Source organism: Poecilia reticulata, linkage group LG21, assembly GCF_000633615.1.
Source record: "Poecilia reticulata strain Guanapo linkage group LG21, Guppy_female_1.0+MT, whole genome shotgun sequence".
Lineage (NCBI taxonomy): Eukaryota > Metazoa > Chordata > Actinopteri > Cyprinodontiformes > Poeciliidae > Poecilia > Poecilia reticulata.
The window spans coordinates 16,256,257-16,272,241 of record NC_024351.1 but is presented as its reverse complement, the minus strand read 5'-3'; the positions used below and the strand labels follow the sequence as shown (position 1 = coordinate 16,272,241).

The 15,985-nt window shown below is 39.4% G+C and overlaps 1 protein-coding gene across 4 annotated transcripts in view; it reads right to left on the bottom strand.

The window, feature by feature from the left end:
* LOC103457909 (MAM domain-containing glycosylphosphatidylinositol anchor protein 2) overlaps positions 1-15,985 on the bottom strand; it is a 198,895-nt gene that overhangs the window by 117,747 nt on the left and 65,163 nt on the right. For all 4 annotated transcript variants that reach the window (XM_008398386.2, XM_008398385.2, XM_008398387.2 and 1 more), the window contains 2 exons: positions 15,481-15,620; positions 4,940-5,114 (listed from right to left, as the gene is read on the bottom strand). In XM_008398386.2, the coding sequence (XP_008396608.1) occupies positions 4,940-5,114; positions 15,481-15,620 (315 nt within the window). The remainder of the gene's footprint in view (positions 1-4,939; positions 5,115-15,480; positions 15,621-15,985) is intronic.

The window sequence follows — 15,985 nt, the reverse complement described above, 5'->3', positions numbered from 1 at the left end:
ATAGAAAAACACGACTGGATGTTTCTCTTCTGGAGGTTAGTGCAAAAGTCAGATGAGGCTGTACGTCTTTGTCTTCTTTTCTGCACCGCACCCATTTGTTCTCAGTTTATTCTCAACTGCTGAGGTTGTTCAAAGCATGTTTAAAGGGAGCGCTAAAGTGGCCCTTTTGTCAAAGCCTGCATGGTAAATGCTGACCTGGTTTACGGCGAGGCAATTTGTTTTCCATTTGACCACAAGCTGAAAACATTTTGTCGTTTGCTTGCGGAGGTAATTTGACAACCTTGTGTAGAAGTGGAGCAGTAGTGGCCTATTTTGTTTTTAATAATAATAATAATAATAATAATAATAATAATAAAAACAGTGTTTCAGTATTGATTAGCATTCACAAAGCCTATAAACTAAAGGAGTATGATTAAGGTTTCAAAAAAAAAAAAACTAAAGTCGACACTTTGAAGATTTGCAAAATATGACAATGTAAATGTTTTGACACTTTTGATTTTATGTCTTTCCACAAAAATAACAATAAAAAAAACACTGCGTTTGGTGCTGTTTGTGAGCTAATGATTATTACACCATATTGTGACATTTCTAATCAGTCAGTCTACAGTGAACCAGAATGACTCAAGTTCCCCAACATCAATTTGTTATTCACTCGGTCACTTCTCTTTCCTCCTTTGGCCAAATTTCTCTTAGATGTATTGTGCTCTGTGTCGGTCAATGAACTCTCTGAGCCTGCAATAAGCAGCCCCGGCAGAACTCTTAAGCCCTCCTCGATCGCTCACTCAATGAAACATTAGACGCTGCAGCAAAATTAATGCGGCTGAAATTAAATGAGAACACTGAAAAGGCTTCCCTATAGGAAAAAAAGAGGAGAGTTTCTTAAGCCGAACATCGATCTGCGTAGGAGCTGGGCAGGGTGCTGTATTAACTTTGCAGAGGACCTTCCCCGAAGACCAAACTGCGGCCAACACAACTGAGGTGTCAGCAGGTATAAAATGTGCTTAGATGGACTTCTGAGCTTTGTTAATATGTCACCTTTGAGAGTAAATAGCTAAAATCCCCTCCTCCAGGCTGGCAGGATAACTTTAATTATGCTGTATAAAGAATGGTTTACAAAACACTCAAAAGTAAACTTTTGTTTTTTTTTAATTTTTTTTAATCAATACAATTAATAGCGACAGAGTCTCGCATATTTTCTCCCTTTTTTTTTTTTTGCAAATAAACATCTCAAAAAGTGCTGTGCATTTGTTTTTCACATCATTCTAAACACAAAATCCCCATTATAAGGCCTGAAAGTTGCAGTATCAATGTATGTGAATGTTTTTCCTTCAGCTGGCGAGAGTTAATGGAGGCCGGATGGAGCGAAACGCAGAGTAAAACTGGAAGAACATCTGTTGGACGTTTCAAAGGACTTGAAACTGAAGAAAAAGGTTTAACTTTCATTAGGACAATGGCGCCACAAGCAGAACCAGAGCTACAATAGAATAGCTTACATCAAAGTACAATGGCAAGTTTGAAAAGCCCAGTCAAAGCCAAGACGGCAATCAGATTGAAAATATGTCACATGGCTTAAACGTTAATGGTTACCACGAATATACACTCAATCTTGAAAAGAGAAATGAGTCCATTCTCCTGTATGAATGTGCAAAGCCGGTAGAGAAAAACCCCAGGAGACATGGAGGGGTAATTTCAGCAGAAGGTGGTTCTACAAATAATTGACTTAAGGAGGCTGATTATACTATGACTTTATGCTCTACTTTGTGTTGGCCTTTCATATAAAAACCCATGTATTTTGGAGTTTATGATTGCAATGTGACAAAATGAAAACAATAGTTCAAAGGATATGAATACTTTTATAAGGCAAGGAATATTTAACATAAAACCACTAGTGTTATATGTAGAACGGCTGCTTTTTGAAACAGGAAAGAGGTTGAAAACGTGTATTTAATCTTATAAAAGCTAAAAGAAAGAAATAGGATAATTTCAATTCCAGAAAAGAGGAGCAAAACAATTCTCTGAAAACAGTAAAATGAAACTAAGAGCAGAATCCTCTCAGTTTTAAGCTTCTTAATGTAAAATGCAGTGGTGCTTGCATTTGCAAAGGATCCCTCCTCTACAGAGAAAAGTGAACAGTCTGTCCTGCCACTTGGTATTATTTTGAAAAATAAACAAAAGTGCACAAACGGCACAGCTGAAAAAAGAAAAAAAAAAAAAGCAGAAAACATAATGACAGGTATTGTTGATAAGAGATGCAGCACCAGAATGCCAGTTTTTGAGCTAATTAAAATTTGGAGTTACAACCCACTAAAAATAGCATGTGCTGCAGAGGTCCATCAATTTAATCCCCCCCTCGGGGGACAGCTGGAACGCCGAATAATGTTCTTCTGCTGGATGGGCAACATAACACAATTCAAGTGGAGCACACGTGCAAGTGCAAGGATTTTATATGAAAAGAAAAAAAAAAGTTGAATTTTACCACGTATGGAGGCAATATTCTTCTTTTTCAGACACAAACAGAAAACAGAACAAGTGTCATTGATCTTTCTACAAAGAATGCAATAATGTATCTGCTTATAGAGGCAAACTCCACTAGTACTGTTCAATATATATCTATGATTCTCTTTCATTGCTCTAATGTTTATGTACATGTTAAATAAGCAAAACATTACAGAAAACAAATATATAGAGACAATAGAGACCTATAACACAATGGAGCTTTGGCATCCAGCTAACAAACATAATGAGTTTGTCAATTACAGCACAAAAACTACAAATGCGGGATGATGAGGCTCCCTCAGAAACCATTGTTTCTGTCCCACAGATGGTCTATTATGAGGGATGGCTTCATTTCCCCGTTTGTTCTTCGTGTGGGCTCCTTAGTACGGCCAAGGTGAAACGATGCAGAGAAAAGACGGGGCACCGACTGTCAGCTGCTGAGATGCATTTAGCCCCAATCTCGTAGACCACCAGGGCCATCCACAAGTTTTTCTAAACAAGGTTCAATTCCACAACCTCTGTCCAGGTGTCAGTCCAAATAAACAGGTGCAGAAAAGTGACTTGTACAGAGGAGTGGGGGGGGGGGGAACAGCAGGGGACACGGATGAGAAGAGCCAGGAGAGTGGAGAACCAGACCGGTGAAAACAGTATAGTGTTTTCATAAAGAAGACAATTCAGGAAAAGTGGGCCTGAGGGTAAAATGATGGTGCTGCATCATTTAGCAAACAGAATTCGATTTTGCCTCATTTCCATTGAATTGTACAACTCAAGTCAGAGCAGTTCGGCAAGCTGTTTTGTCTGTTTTTATTGTATAAGAGGCTCACTCAATCAGCCTGTACCACACGGTGCGGTGAGGGCGGAGCTACTGGCATGCGTTACGTTTCTGGTCACGCCGATGTAGCCTCTTAACAGCAGAAGCAGGGATTGTTTCTTGTGGACAAAACTGTAGCGGAGCACACTAATGAGGTTAGAAAATTCCCAAGACCTACAAAACAAATACAAGGGGCCAAGCAGGAAACAAGAAAATGACAAAGGCATAAGCCGAGGCATAAGTTACACTATGCATTAAAAGTTCTTTTAAGGAGTTCGTTCACCCCTATTTTACGTAGTAAGCAATAACTACCAATAAGTTAGTTTGTGTTATTTTAGTATTGTTGATTCAATATTGTGACTGTAATATATGAACAGAATTATTGCTTCTCTGTTTCAAGTAAAAGTAGCTTGATACTTTTTCTTCTAAATTTTACATAGATGAAACGTCTGTCTACTCATGGTTATCATACCATTAGAATCTCATAGAGGCAAATACCTTGTTCGAACTAAAATGTTACTTTTTAAGCTAAACCGTAGCATCATATGTTTGCAAGCACTTGCACATTACACTTTACCACTTTACCGGTGTTGGACCACGCAGACTTTCAAATGAATACAAGTTTAACTAGAAACAACATTATAAGTGAAAAACCTCAGCTCCACTGCCTGTTCCTCTCCTCGATCACTAGCATATTTGGCAACAAATGAAGCACTGAGAGTGCATCAAAGATGTATGATTATTTTCCAAGTCGTTTGGTATGAAAAAGAAAACAAGAACCTCTGCGGAGGAAGAGAAGCGGCAACGAAAGATTAAGGAGGAAGCACCGAGATGTTTCGAAAGCGAAGCATGCGATTTTGAATGGATCTCAGCAAAATTTCTTGTAGCAGAGATGGTGAAGACCCTGGGTCTTCCTTTTTATTGCAGATAATTATAGCTCACCTACATATTTCTTGTCGTGTATAAACTTTGGCTGTGTCTGCACTAACAGCTGTAAAATATAGGTTAGTGCGAGATGAGGCAACCATTCTCGTGTCTCTGCTGTTGAGGTGAACGTATGCCAGATCAATAAAGCAATATGTATAAATCACTGTTTTGTTTGTCAAATGCTGATGGGGCCTTCTGGCTTTCCATACAGATGTAAACTGGAGAGATCGAATTTACTGTCTGTGTTTTAATCAACAATCTATGAGAAGCAATAGGGTCTCTTGTAATGTCTTACCCTTGAATAAGCACAGTTTCATTTTTCATTGAACCACACCACCAAGCAGCCGCAATATAAAAGTCTTAATGTCTTAATGTCAATTTGTATGTGTATGTACTGCTAAAAGGCTCAGTTTGTTGTGTGTAACATTCTTTAAAAAACATAGATTTAGGCAAGAGGCAAATGTCTCAGTAACTTGATGTGAATACTTGTTAATCCGTCTCATCTCAGCATTTTTGTAATCCTTGACAAATGGCAACAAAAAAAAAAATCAGACAATAATAATCCACAACAAGAAACAAGCAGATATGACCGAATAATCTTGCAAATGTCTGTTCATATTTTTGAAGTAATATAATGACTTGCAATTTAAGACATTAAATAAAAACAAAAATATACAAGCGGCCATGGAAAATGTCAGAACTTACAATAGACGTCCACTCGGATTGATTTAATAGCTGGGGAACCGAGGCCGTTCTCAGCCTTGCAGTAGTAGCGACCCCCCTGTGTCCTCTGGATCTTCGCAATGTGCAAAGTGTCATTGAACACACTGGAGTCCTGGAAGCGATCCGACACGCTGCCAGCTGTCTTTGTCCATCGGATCTGAGACGGAAAAAAAGCAAACACCAATCATTTCCAGAACCCATTTGAAGAACTAATCCTCTGTTAAAGAGGGTAAGTAGTGCACCAAATACACAAACACTGTTTAATGTCTAGCAAAAGACTTTCTGGAGGTGTGTTGTGATGCAAGCAACAATAACTCGCTGCACTTTGCCAACAATGTGCGTTTCACCACAACAAGACATCTAAATAGTGTGGGAGCACTTATAAAGGTGTCCAATTTTTGTGAGGTGAAAAAATTAAACCTTGAAAAACAATGAAAAATATTCCCCAGTTTTGGCTGAAATGTGTTTTATGTATTATTTTCAATCGTTACTTACAAGAGATGCAACTCAGCACAAAAACACGAAGGAGGAGTTTCATGTCATTATGAAGCGTGACAAACTGACTGCTAGTGAAAATCATAGATGTAAAGAATAATCTGCAGAGCCCGGTCAGACAGATGGTGGTACCGTTGCCTGACAGCAAAAAGCTCTTGGATCTTTCTGCATGTTCTCTCGGTACATGCACCTGTTCTCCCTGGGTACTCTGGCTTCCTCCCACAACCCAGAAACATAACAGTTACGGTAATTGGTCTCTCTAAAATTGCCAGGTATGAATATGTGTGTGTGTTTATGTTGCCCTGTGATAGGCTGGCAACCTGTCCAGATTGTACCCAGACTTTTGCTCAATTACCACTGCAGACAGGCACCCTTCCCCCCAGCATGGACATTGAATCGATGAAAGTGCATGGCCAGATCTAAAATAAAAATAATTTTTTAAGCCATGCAGATGAAAACAACTGAGTAAATTGTAAAAACTGGACATGCAAAGGCAGGGTTTGCTAAGACTATGCTGTCCAACACTGGCTCATAATAGGCATGTGCAAACAATGCCTTGATCTGGGGTTCTTCTCGGTGTTTATAAGCTATTTTGCTCTGAATGAATAAACTTACCGTATTTTCCGCACTATAAGGCGCACCGGATTATAAGGCGCATAGAATAGACGCTTCAGTTTGGGTTGCCAATTTGTTACGTACTCTATTATTACACATCCACATTTGTAAAGAAGTGGTCCCCGAGTACTTTATATAGTAGGCTGCCCCAGTCAATGTTTCACTCACGGTGTTGCGATATTGTGCCCAATTGCTTTCTGGGTAACAGACCAACCGACACGCTGCCGCCGCAGTCTCTGTCTCTCTTTCCTCGCCCCTCGGCCCCCACTGGCTTTAAATGTATTATCAAACTTTATTAACAAACCAGCGTTCTGACAACTATCCCAGCATGCACCGCGCGCTTCTTCTTCTACGGGGGAAAATTAAGTCAGCGGCTGCTTACCGTAGTTACTAGACCTGTTGTGGCTCAATATTGGTCCATATATAAGGCGCACCGGATTATAAGGCACACTGTCAGCCTTTGAAGAAATTGAAGGTTTTTATGTGCGTCTTATAGTGCGGAAAATACGGTAATCCAGCCAGCTCTGTTACAACTAATGAACTGCTGTCTAGAGGTATTCAAGCTTCTGACATACAACATGACAGAAAAAAATTCTCCATTCTATCGAAGATAGAAAGTTTTTTTTTTAAACTGTCTGTTTCAACACAAAACTGGCAGCTATGGATCCTCTTCTAATATTTCTCCGCCGTCTTTTGCTTCACACCAGATCTACATCGCCATGGCCTTCTCAACATGAGTACCTTTCACTAACTGATGGGACCCAGTTAGCCCATGGCATTGAGGTGTAATGAAAGGTGAAATAGTGTTACTCTCCAACATGAGGTTGTAATTGACTCTCAATCATCTCCTTCTCCTGTCCTCATTAAAGCTTACAGCATGAGCAGGTACTGTGACAACTCTGGCCTGGGGGCCAACACAGCGAGAACCACCAAGCACAGAGCTCTGCTTGATCCCTCGCTCTAAGTAAGGCGCAGATGGACTGGCTTTGCCTGCAGAGCCTCACATTTCTCTGTCTAGGCAGGCAAAGCTCTGAATTAGAATCCAATATCTCCACACTGTATGGTGATAGTATCATCTTGGATGCTGATAACATCCTATTTTACAGAGATAGCATCAGACGGAACAGGAATATCATGGCATGCAGGGACAGGGACTGGGTCCTATCAGAGAGATTGCTGGTGGGTTGTACTGACTGGAGGTTGGAGGGTGATGGGGTGGAGGTAACCATGGCAGCTCCGTTGTCAGGTTATGACGGTTTTAGCTTTGCTTATATTTCCCATCAGGTAGGAGAGAAAGATGAAAGGGTGAGTGGCCAAAAATCCTGATGGAGAATGATGAGCAGAAGAAGGCACTCGCATTTGTTTCATCACAGAAGTTTCAGATTCTCTGACTTGCCTAAAGTGTTGTTGCTTGGAGCAGCTGAAATAAATTGGGTGTATTCGACGGCTGGTTTTGTCTTAGTGTTTCTTTTCATGAAACTCTCTCACTGAATGAAATGATTAAGCTGTTCTGCCTGGACATTTTATGAAGTGTCCCCAAGGACTTCAAAAAAAATCAATCAGGCATAACATTATGACCACTGGCAGGCAAAGTGAGTCACACTGACCAGCTCCACAATAATGGCATTGGTTAACATGAGGTCAAAGGAAGAAACAGTGATGAACATACAACAGGGTCATAGGTCACTGATCAAAAGATGAGCAAAATCTGTCCCACACACAAAAAAAATTACCTACATTATTTATACTGATTTAGGGATTTAAGAAGAGATGTTGCACTACAGTTTGTTGCTCATGGGGCTGCATTGCCGACTTAGACCAATGAGGTTGCCAGTACCAGTCATAATGTTATGCCTGATCTGTAAACCGTACATACGCTGCCAAATGAGACACTAATAGACAGCGCTTCTTGGAAAAGCCCAAACTCAGCACCTGATCAATGCTGAAACACCACTGATGGATAATTTGTGGCCTTATTAGAGCGGCTAGGGACATCATGAGTTCAGAAACAAGCACTAAACCTAAATAAGTTACGAGCATAAATTAGGTGTGGGGTGGAGGGGGGGGGGAAGGTTTCAAATTCTGTGTCACTCTTCTAGAGTGCGCCGGATTCTCTCGCGCAAACACAAAGCTTTCTTTTTTTGTGTCGATCTCAGCAAAATTCTGTATTCTCTAAGCTTATAGCCTCAGCCTTTTCTTTGCCTTTTGTGCAAAGAGCTTTGAGTTTTAGGAAAACGCTGTATCAATAAGTGCATTGTTAGAGTGACGTTAAGAAGCGCGTATTCAAACGAGGCTTTATATTCTCAGAAAAGACGGAGCGTCGTCGTTTGTTCACGGGGACAGTAGACCACATTATCGGATGAGCTCTCAGCTCTTCCTCCACCCCGAGGCTATTTTTATGCCTTCGCTCCTCTGACTTTTTACATCTAAGCACCTCAGCCCACAGGGGGAGTCTTGAAGTGTGCCTGGTGAGAACAGTTTGACCCTCTCCAGTCTCCTTAGTGCAATGCAAATACTCTTGATCGGGGAAGTGCTAGCAGATTTGAGCATTATGATAATTGCTGCTCCTGACACTAAAAGCCTCGCTACATTTATTTTTCTTTTTGGCTTTTTCTGCTGCTCAGCTCATATTATGTGCCTGCAATTACATTCTTATGAATAAGTCAAACTGCCAATGGTGCACCACCCTGAAACTGCTCTCTTTCAGAAAATAAACCTGTGTGTGGAGACTGCTCCTGTATATTATTACTTGAAAATTCAAAAAAATAAATAAATAAATAATAATAATAATAATAATAGTGTGGCTTATTATTTGTGACGGGGGAAAAAAAAAAAAAAGAAATTTGGATGGTATATTTTTTTTAAAAACACAAAAACATGACATATAAAAGACACAAAACCAAACCTGCAAATCCCTATTAAACGAGACACCCAAACTGATGGATCAACATTTGCTCACATGGAAGGAAGAGACTTGCCTAACTCTGTACCCAACTGAAAATCCCAGCAGTGTTTGAGACCACACATGCTGGGATGCCGCGGCAAGCGCTAATTAAAATGCGCCCAGTATCTGTTGTTATGCGGGGATCATATGCTGGAGCACGCGTCCTCGGTGAAGCTCCCGTAACGCCTGCTGTGACGTTTCCCTCTCTCCAACTACGGACCGGCTTCTAATTGCTTGCCATCTTTTTTTTCTTTTATGCGCCATTGGTGGTCTGTGCCTTCTCGGTGGTGCAGACAAGTGTGGCTGAGCATGACAATCAAGTGATCAAAAGAACCAACAAGAGGTTCAGATTCTGAACTGTGAGCACATTTTCTCTCCAGGTCTATTTCAGGAAAGCTGTCCCCTCACTCACAACAATGGGACGATCAAATCAAACAAGGCAAATGGTTGACGCTTTGACGGCAAACCGAGAACCTAAAAGGAAACTGGATATTGAAATAAAAGCCGTTAAGACTTTCTTTAAGTTACTACGGTGTCTATAGTAATTAAGGAGAAAGCACAATCTACTGGATGCACCAGCACTGGGTAAATGTTATGTGGAGTTCCAAAACAAAGCGTATATCCCAATTGGTGGGTATTAAGCCAAACGTCACGGGGCCCGAGGTCAGCTTATTTGTACTTGCTGACCCATGGAGGTTTGAGTTGAATCTGGTGGGCAAATAATTGAAACAAAGAAAAAAAAAAAAGGGAGAGTGTTTGCAATGTGGTGTTGGAGCCTGGTACTCAAACAAAGTAGTGTGGACATAATGGACGCTGGCCAAGGCAGAGGAGACAGGGGCAGATGGCTTTATCATCAGGGACTCTTTGATGTCTGTTCATAGCATCAAAGACAATGAATAAATCTGGAGAAGAATGACCATGAAAGCATGAAACGATAAAGCTGTCCACATTTGGTTTTCTAATGCGGAGTCACAGAAGGTGAAATAGTAATACAGAAAATGTCTCCGTCAGTGGATTAGTCTTGTTCTTCTTCTTATTATTTCATTTTGCATCTTCCAGTAGGAGGTTTGTATTTTAGCTTTGGTTACGTCTGTCTTCTGGGCCTTGCGGCTTTTCATATTGTAAACTTACATTTTTCACAATATCATCTTCCTCTGTATTCTTTTAAAATCTTGGTTTCTCAAATGAAACTAAATTTTTTGTTCACCCCACAAGTTTAGTAAGTTATTGCTATTAATTGTTTTTCTTTTTTTCTGCTGAACTCATCCATTCGCCCACACGTCGCCCCGTTGCGTTTCAACCTGTCATTTCAAAGGCAAGGCGGAAGTGATGCCATGAGGAAACAAAACTTCCTAACCATTAAACATGTTGGCATATGCACCTTCATTAACAGATAAACCACCTAGCCACACTTTATTCAAACGAGGGAACATTGTATGGCAAAAGAAAATGGCTAACTTAAGCTACCACCTGGTCTAGGCTTATTTTAGCTAATAACTAAATGCCAATGTGGAGGCTCAATAAGTGCTAAAGTTAGCTAAAATGTTATTCCGAGAAACTCAGTTGATCCTTCTGACAAAAGATATAAGTAACATAAGATTGTGACATCAGATAAAAGTGATTTAACCATTAATGACGCAACAACCAACTGTTTTTATAGGCCTCCTTTTCCAGAACACTTTGACTTTGCACAAGATTTCATCAGAAGCATCACACGTTCTTCAGAGATATAATGGAATTTGAAATTGCACAAAATATCATTAATTTACTCATGTTAAGACTCTCAGAAGACAAGAAACAGTGAGCATGCAGGTCTAATGTGTCCTGTTTGTACAGATGCCATGTTACCAATTTTGTACTCATCATGTGAGTCTGGAAGGTTTTATGGACTTTGTTGCTAAGATTTGCTAAAATATTTTCTTTGAAATTCTTGGCAATTTGTCTATTCACTTTGAAAATGCTGTCAGGCAATTTTCATTGCATAACTTTACAAGGCAAAACAAAATGGTTTATTTAGACTTTATGCTTTGTGAAAAACAGATTCAGTCTATAATTCATTTTTATTTTACTTTCCTGTAAATTGGTTACATTCTTAAGCCGTTGCTAAGACCAAAAAAAAAACAAAAGAACTGAAACAGAAAAGATAAAAAGCAGACATTTTCAAATCACTGTAAAGAAATCAGGCACTACATTTTGACTGGTTTAGATTTAAATCAACATTCAGACCAGGGATGTAAGTTCATTTGATTTGCAAGGAGCTGACATATCTGGAACACACCCAGTGAGAGGTTTTATTGTCATTTTGTGTGACTAACATTACAGAACCCAGTGGCGTCTGAGCTGAACTCTGTGTCTTGGTTTATTGCATCACAGGTACAAAAATTCGACCAATTTTATGGAGAGACGCGTCGTCTCCACTGCAAGCCTGTGAGAGCAGAGACGCTGCATACGACTTCAGGTCTCCTCCGGTGGGGATTCTGGGCATCCTGAATCTACAACAATCATCTTAAGGTTTGCTCCTTCGATGACAACAGCACACAGGTGCCTGTCCACATTGCTCATCCAAGAACTCACTAACTGTGTCATGTTGAGATCCTAACACGGCCTCCCATTATCCCTAATCTTAATCTAGTTTAATGTGCCAGATGCGATTGAATCCTCACTGACTGTCAGTATTGTTCCCTTACAGGCAGTCAGTGAGGAAATGTACAAAACAAGAAATTGAAATGGGCATGGCTGCATGGAGAAATGCCACTGTCTGTGTTTTTTTTGGGGGGTTTTTTTAAGCAGACAATTTGCCCGGTGCCACTTGTAGTGCACATCTTTAAGAATTTAAAATAATTGGCTGGTGTTTTCGCCACATGTCAACAGGTCCCTGTGTTTCTGGCAGCGCCTGTTCTCACACCTTGAAATGCCATGCCAACAAGGAAGCACCAAAAAGCACATTATTCAGTTTTCAGATAATTAAATGAGAAGACAGACAGGTGTTGTTACCGTTTTTGTGTGTGCCTGTGTGTGTGTGTGCGTGTGTGTGTGTGTGTGTGTGCGTGTGTGAGTGTGAGTGGAGGAGGAATTGCATGAATGCCAGGCTTTATTATTAGAAAGCCTGTGTTTTTTTCTCCAAGTTGGGGTGGTGGGCGGATGGGCTCAGGGCTGACATCAAGGCCTCTTGTAAAGAGGCTGCTGCCTGACTGGACAAAATCCAAAACACACACAACAGTGGGAAATCCTGCAGTGGTTTCTGTGCAATTTAGGAAAACTTAGCACATTTCACTCTGCTGGTTTTTAGATTTAGAAACTTGTATGTGTCCTGTTAATTCCCAAGAATATAAAACACAGATTATGTGTCTATGTGTGCTTTAATTGTTGCAACCCGCATTTCAAACTTTATGTGCAGGCAAAAATAGGCAAACTGTAGATTCTGTACTCTAATGCTGTGGCACATATCTGAGTTAAAAATCAAAAGGAAGACAAATACTAGTTCCTCATGACTGCTTGGAAGTTAAATGTTTAGGCAGGCGTTGTTCCCCTCCTAATGTCAACAATATCCTTCTCCTGCAAAAGTAACACAATTTTGTTTCATTAAATATCTTAATACATATACAATGGTAAATAATTCACTCATTACTTGTTAAGTTTTACTGAGGTGGTTGAAATAATTTCAAATTACTTAAGCAATAGTAAGAAACCTATTTTTGTTGGCTTTAATAGTTTCAGTCATGTTGTTTCAGTTAGAGCTACTGTAACTTATGAAGGAATATTGACACGTTAGATTTAATGTGAATCATATAAAGACACCAATTCATGCTTAAAAATTATTTAATGCCACTGTACATTCTAGGATGTTAAGAATGCCTTACAGATATAGATTGTCATAAATATGAGGATAATTGGCTAAATAATCTTTTTGTTTTCTTTTTGGCTGTGACATATGATTTTCAAATGTCAACACATGAGTTTAATTAATATACGAGCTATAGCCATCATTTCCTTTTCATTATTTTTCTATTAAATAACAGACGTTTGGCAATGATTCATTAGTTTCAGCACATTCCCTTGTTTACAGTGACCTCAACGTTTATTTACACCTGCAGAAAAGATGCATAAAACATTTTTTTTTTTTTTTTTTTTTCAGTAGCATAAACTTTTTCCCCTATAAGGTTCCCCTGCATGGCAGATTTGTATTTTTACTTTCAAATATAAGATTTAGACCCAGCTATCCAAGCTGGATATCACAATTAATTATATATTATATATAACACCTTTTATAAAACCAGCTAGCATTCACCAAAATATTTAATCAAAGGACGTACGTATTTCCACTTTCAACATCTCTGCTTGGATTACCACAAACTTCTGTGTTAAGCACATTTTAAATGTTAACCGCTAAAAAAATTGTACAAGATGTCCTAAGATAAGTGTTAGTACTGCTATTGTGCTTAATTTCTTTCTTTCCAGCAGTCCAGGAACATTGCAGGTCATTTAAAATTCATTCTATCAACACATTTCCACACAATTTAGAGAGGCAGTACATGGTTTTTTAACCATAACTGCTCTGAAATAATCTCACATTATTGCTGTTTTTGTCTGCTTTCACAGTTTTTAATCACCTCTGGGATTCTGTTGTTGCGGTGGGCAAAGATTTGTTTTCCATAATAGCAGTTCTGCTAGTGGATAACCTGCTCAGCATTGCAGGTTATGCTGACTAAATAACCTACACTAGGTTATTTAGTCTATCTAAATAACCTAGTTAAGACTAGTTCAATTCAAGGAAAAGTGGAAATGCTACTTTGAAACTCTTTCCCGTTGGTTTTAATACTGGGAAAGACAAGAAAACATAACATTTTTAAGGCAATTATGTGTTAATCTTGCTTAAACTTGCTTAATCAGTTTGTATTTTTTGAGGGTGATATTACACCAGAACAGTACAATATGACTTCATTATTAGGTGTTTTTTTCCCCACACATCTTTAATAAGTGTGCAAATTAATGAGGTATTGCTGTAAGTAGAGTAGAAATCTGTCTCTGTATAATGAACGTATGACACATTCTAAACTCATGTAATCTAGTTCCAGTGATAAAAAAACGGAAACCTGTTAAACACAGGAGATGCAAGAAGTGATGCAACAGTACAAACTGGGTCCAATCACAGCTGATCTACAGCATTTGACAGAACTGATTACATTCCCCCCATAAATGCCATGAAAGATAAGAAACGTATGTTAATTAAAAAAGTTTGGGAGTAAAGAAAGATTTCAATTAAAGATTACTGATTAACTTTATTTGCTTTAAAAAAAAAAAAAAACATGTACGCATGTAGCCAACAAGTTCTTTATCAAAAATAACCTCCTTTCTGTCGCTTCCTAAGGCAGTAACCTCTGAAACTTCCTCAGAAACTCGGGTTGGTTGTGTGCAGACACAGGTCCCCTGCCGCTGCCAGAGGGGACAAATATCAGACATGTCCCAAAGTCTGCAGAGACTCTCTGTGCCAGGGGATCTGGGTGAGTATCATAAAGCCTCCGTTTCAAAGGAGATGCTACCTCCCCAACCACAGCCCTGCAGGGCGTTTGATCTCCCGCTCTGCTCTCTTCCCACCCTGCTCCCCGGTTTGCTCTTTTCGGTTTTTCAAAAAAAAAAAAAAACAACAAAAAAAACCAACTCCTAATTAAGTGAAAAGATGCAATGAGAGCAGACTTGTGTCAGAAACAAGGATAGCACTACATGTCTGAAAAGCCTTCGGCTTAACAATTGGAAAATAACGATCGATATTTTGCTTTGCTATGACGTCCAGAGGCCCCTGTCCATCAAACAAACAGTTCAGTCGTGTTGATTTAATGCACGAGCTTGATCTAGTCTGAGTATGAGGGATAACTTCATATAATTGGAAAAAAAAACAAAAAAACATGAGCTAATTGTTTGAAAGATTAGCAGAAGATTAGTACAAGAAAAAAATAACAGATGGTTGGGTAACTTCGGGCAAATCAGTACCTGCAGGAATCAAACAAGACTATTTTCCTCTTCTTGTCTGATGCGATGTTGATGAAAGCAAGAAGTGGAAAACAAGAACAAATACAAAGTTTTTTTTTTTTTTTTTTAATTAGTTCACATCACATCTGTACGAATGTGAGAAGAGCTTTTATCTGACGCTGAGCACCCATGTGGATTTACATGACCCAGAGTCTTTTTACCGCGGCCCGTTTCTCACTCATTATGCTTTGTTTTGGCAGATGTTTCTGCTGTTTTGCTTCCTGCGTTCTCATTAGGCTTTTATTATCAACATCCAGGTGCGCAGTACAAGCTAAACCATCAATAATTAAAGGATTAAACTTTTTAAGCCGGTTTTAGTGTGCCACCATGATGCCTGCGCGTGAAGGCAGATGGAGGCCCAATTACCACCTCGTCCCATGATATCCTGATGGAGCTATTTTCGTCGGTGGCTTTAGATGGTTTATGAAATCGCTTCCTTTACCTGTGGCCGAGGATGACCTGTCACCAGGCAGGTGAGCTCCAGCGTCTCTCCTTCTCTGATGGTGTACACCCTCTCCGTGTGCCTCTCCTCTTCAACGTTGCAGGCGTGCCCGGAGTGAATGATGCGGACAGTTGGAGGTGCTGTGGAGAGAAATGTCACAAACCAAGTTAGCGCCAATAAATTCAGAGGGAAAGTGTAGATTAGGGGCATTGAATAAAGGTTTAAAAGTTTATCTCAAGGCTATTGTTCCAAATAAGATATTCCCAATCTCTGAGGAACATAAATTTGTAAAAAATAAATAAATAAATAAACTGGTTAACTCACATTTTAGGTATGTTCTTTAATTAAATCGATTAAACTGAGAAAAATTATTGTAACTTGTCTTTCCTTTTTTTTGTCAATATCTATATTGCAGACACCACTTCCAACAGCAGAAAAAAGTTGAACGGGATAGAAAATAAACTGAACAACCACGTAATTATGCAATAATTACAAGAGAAAAAAA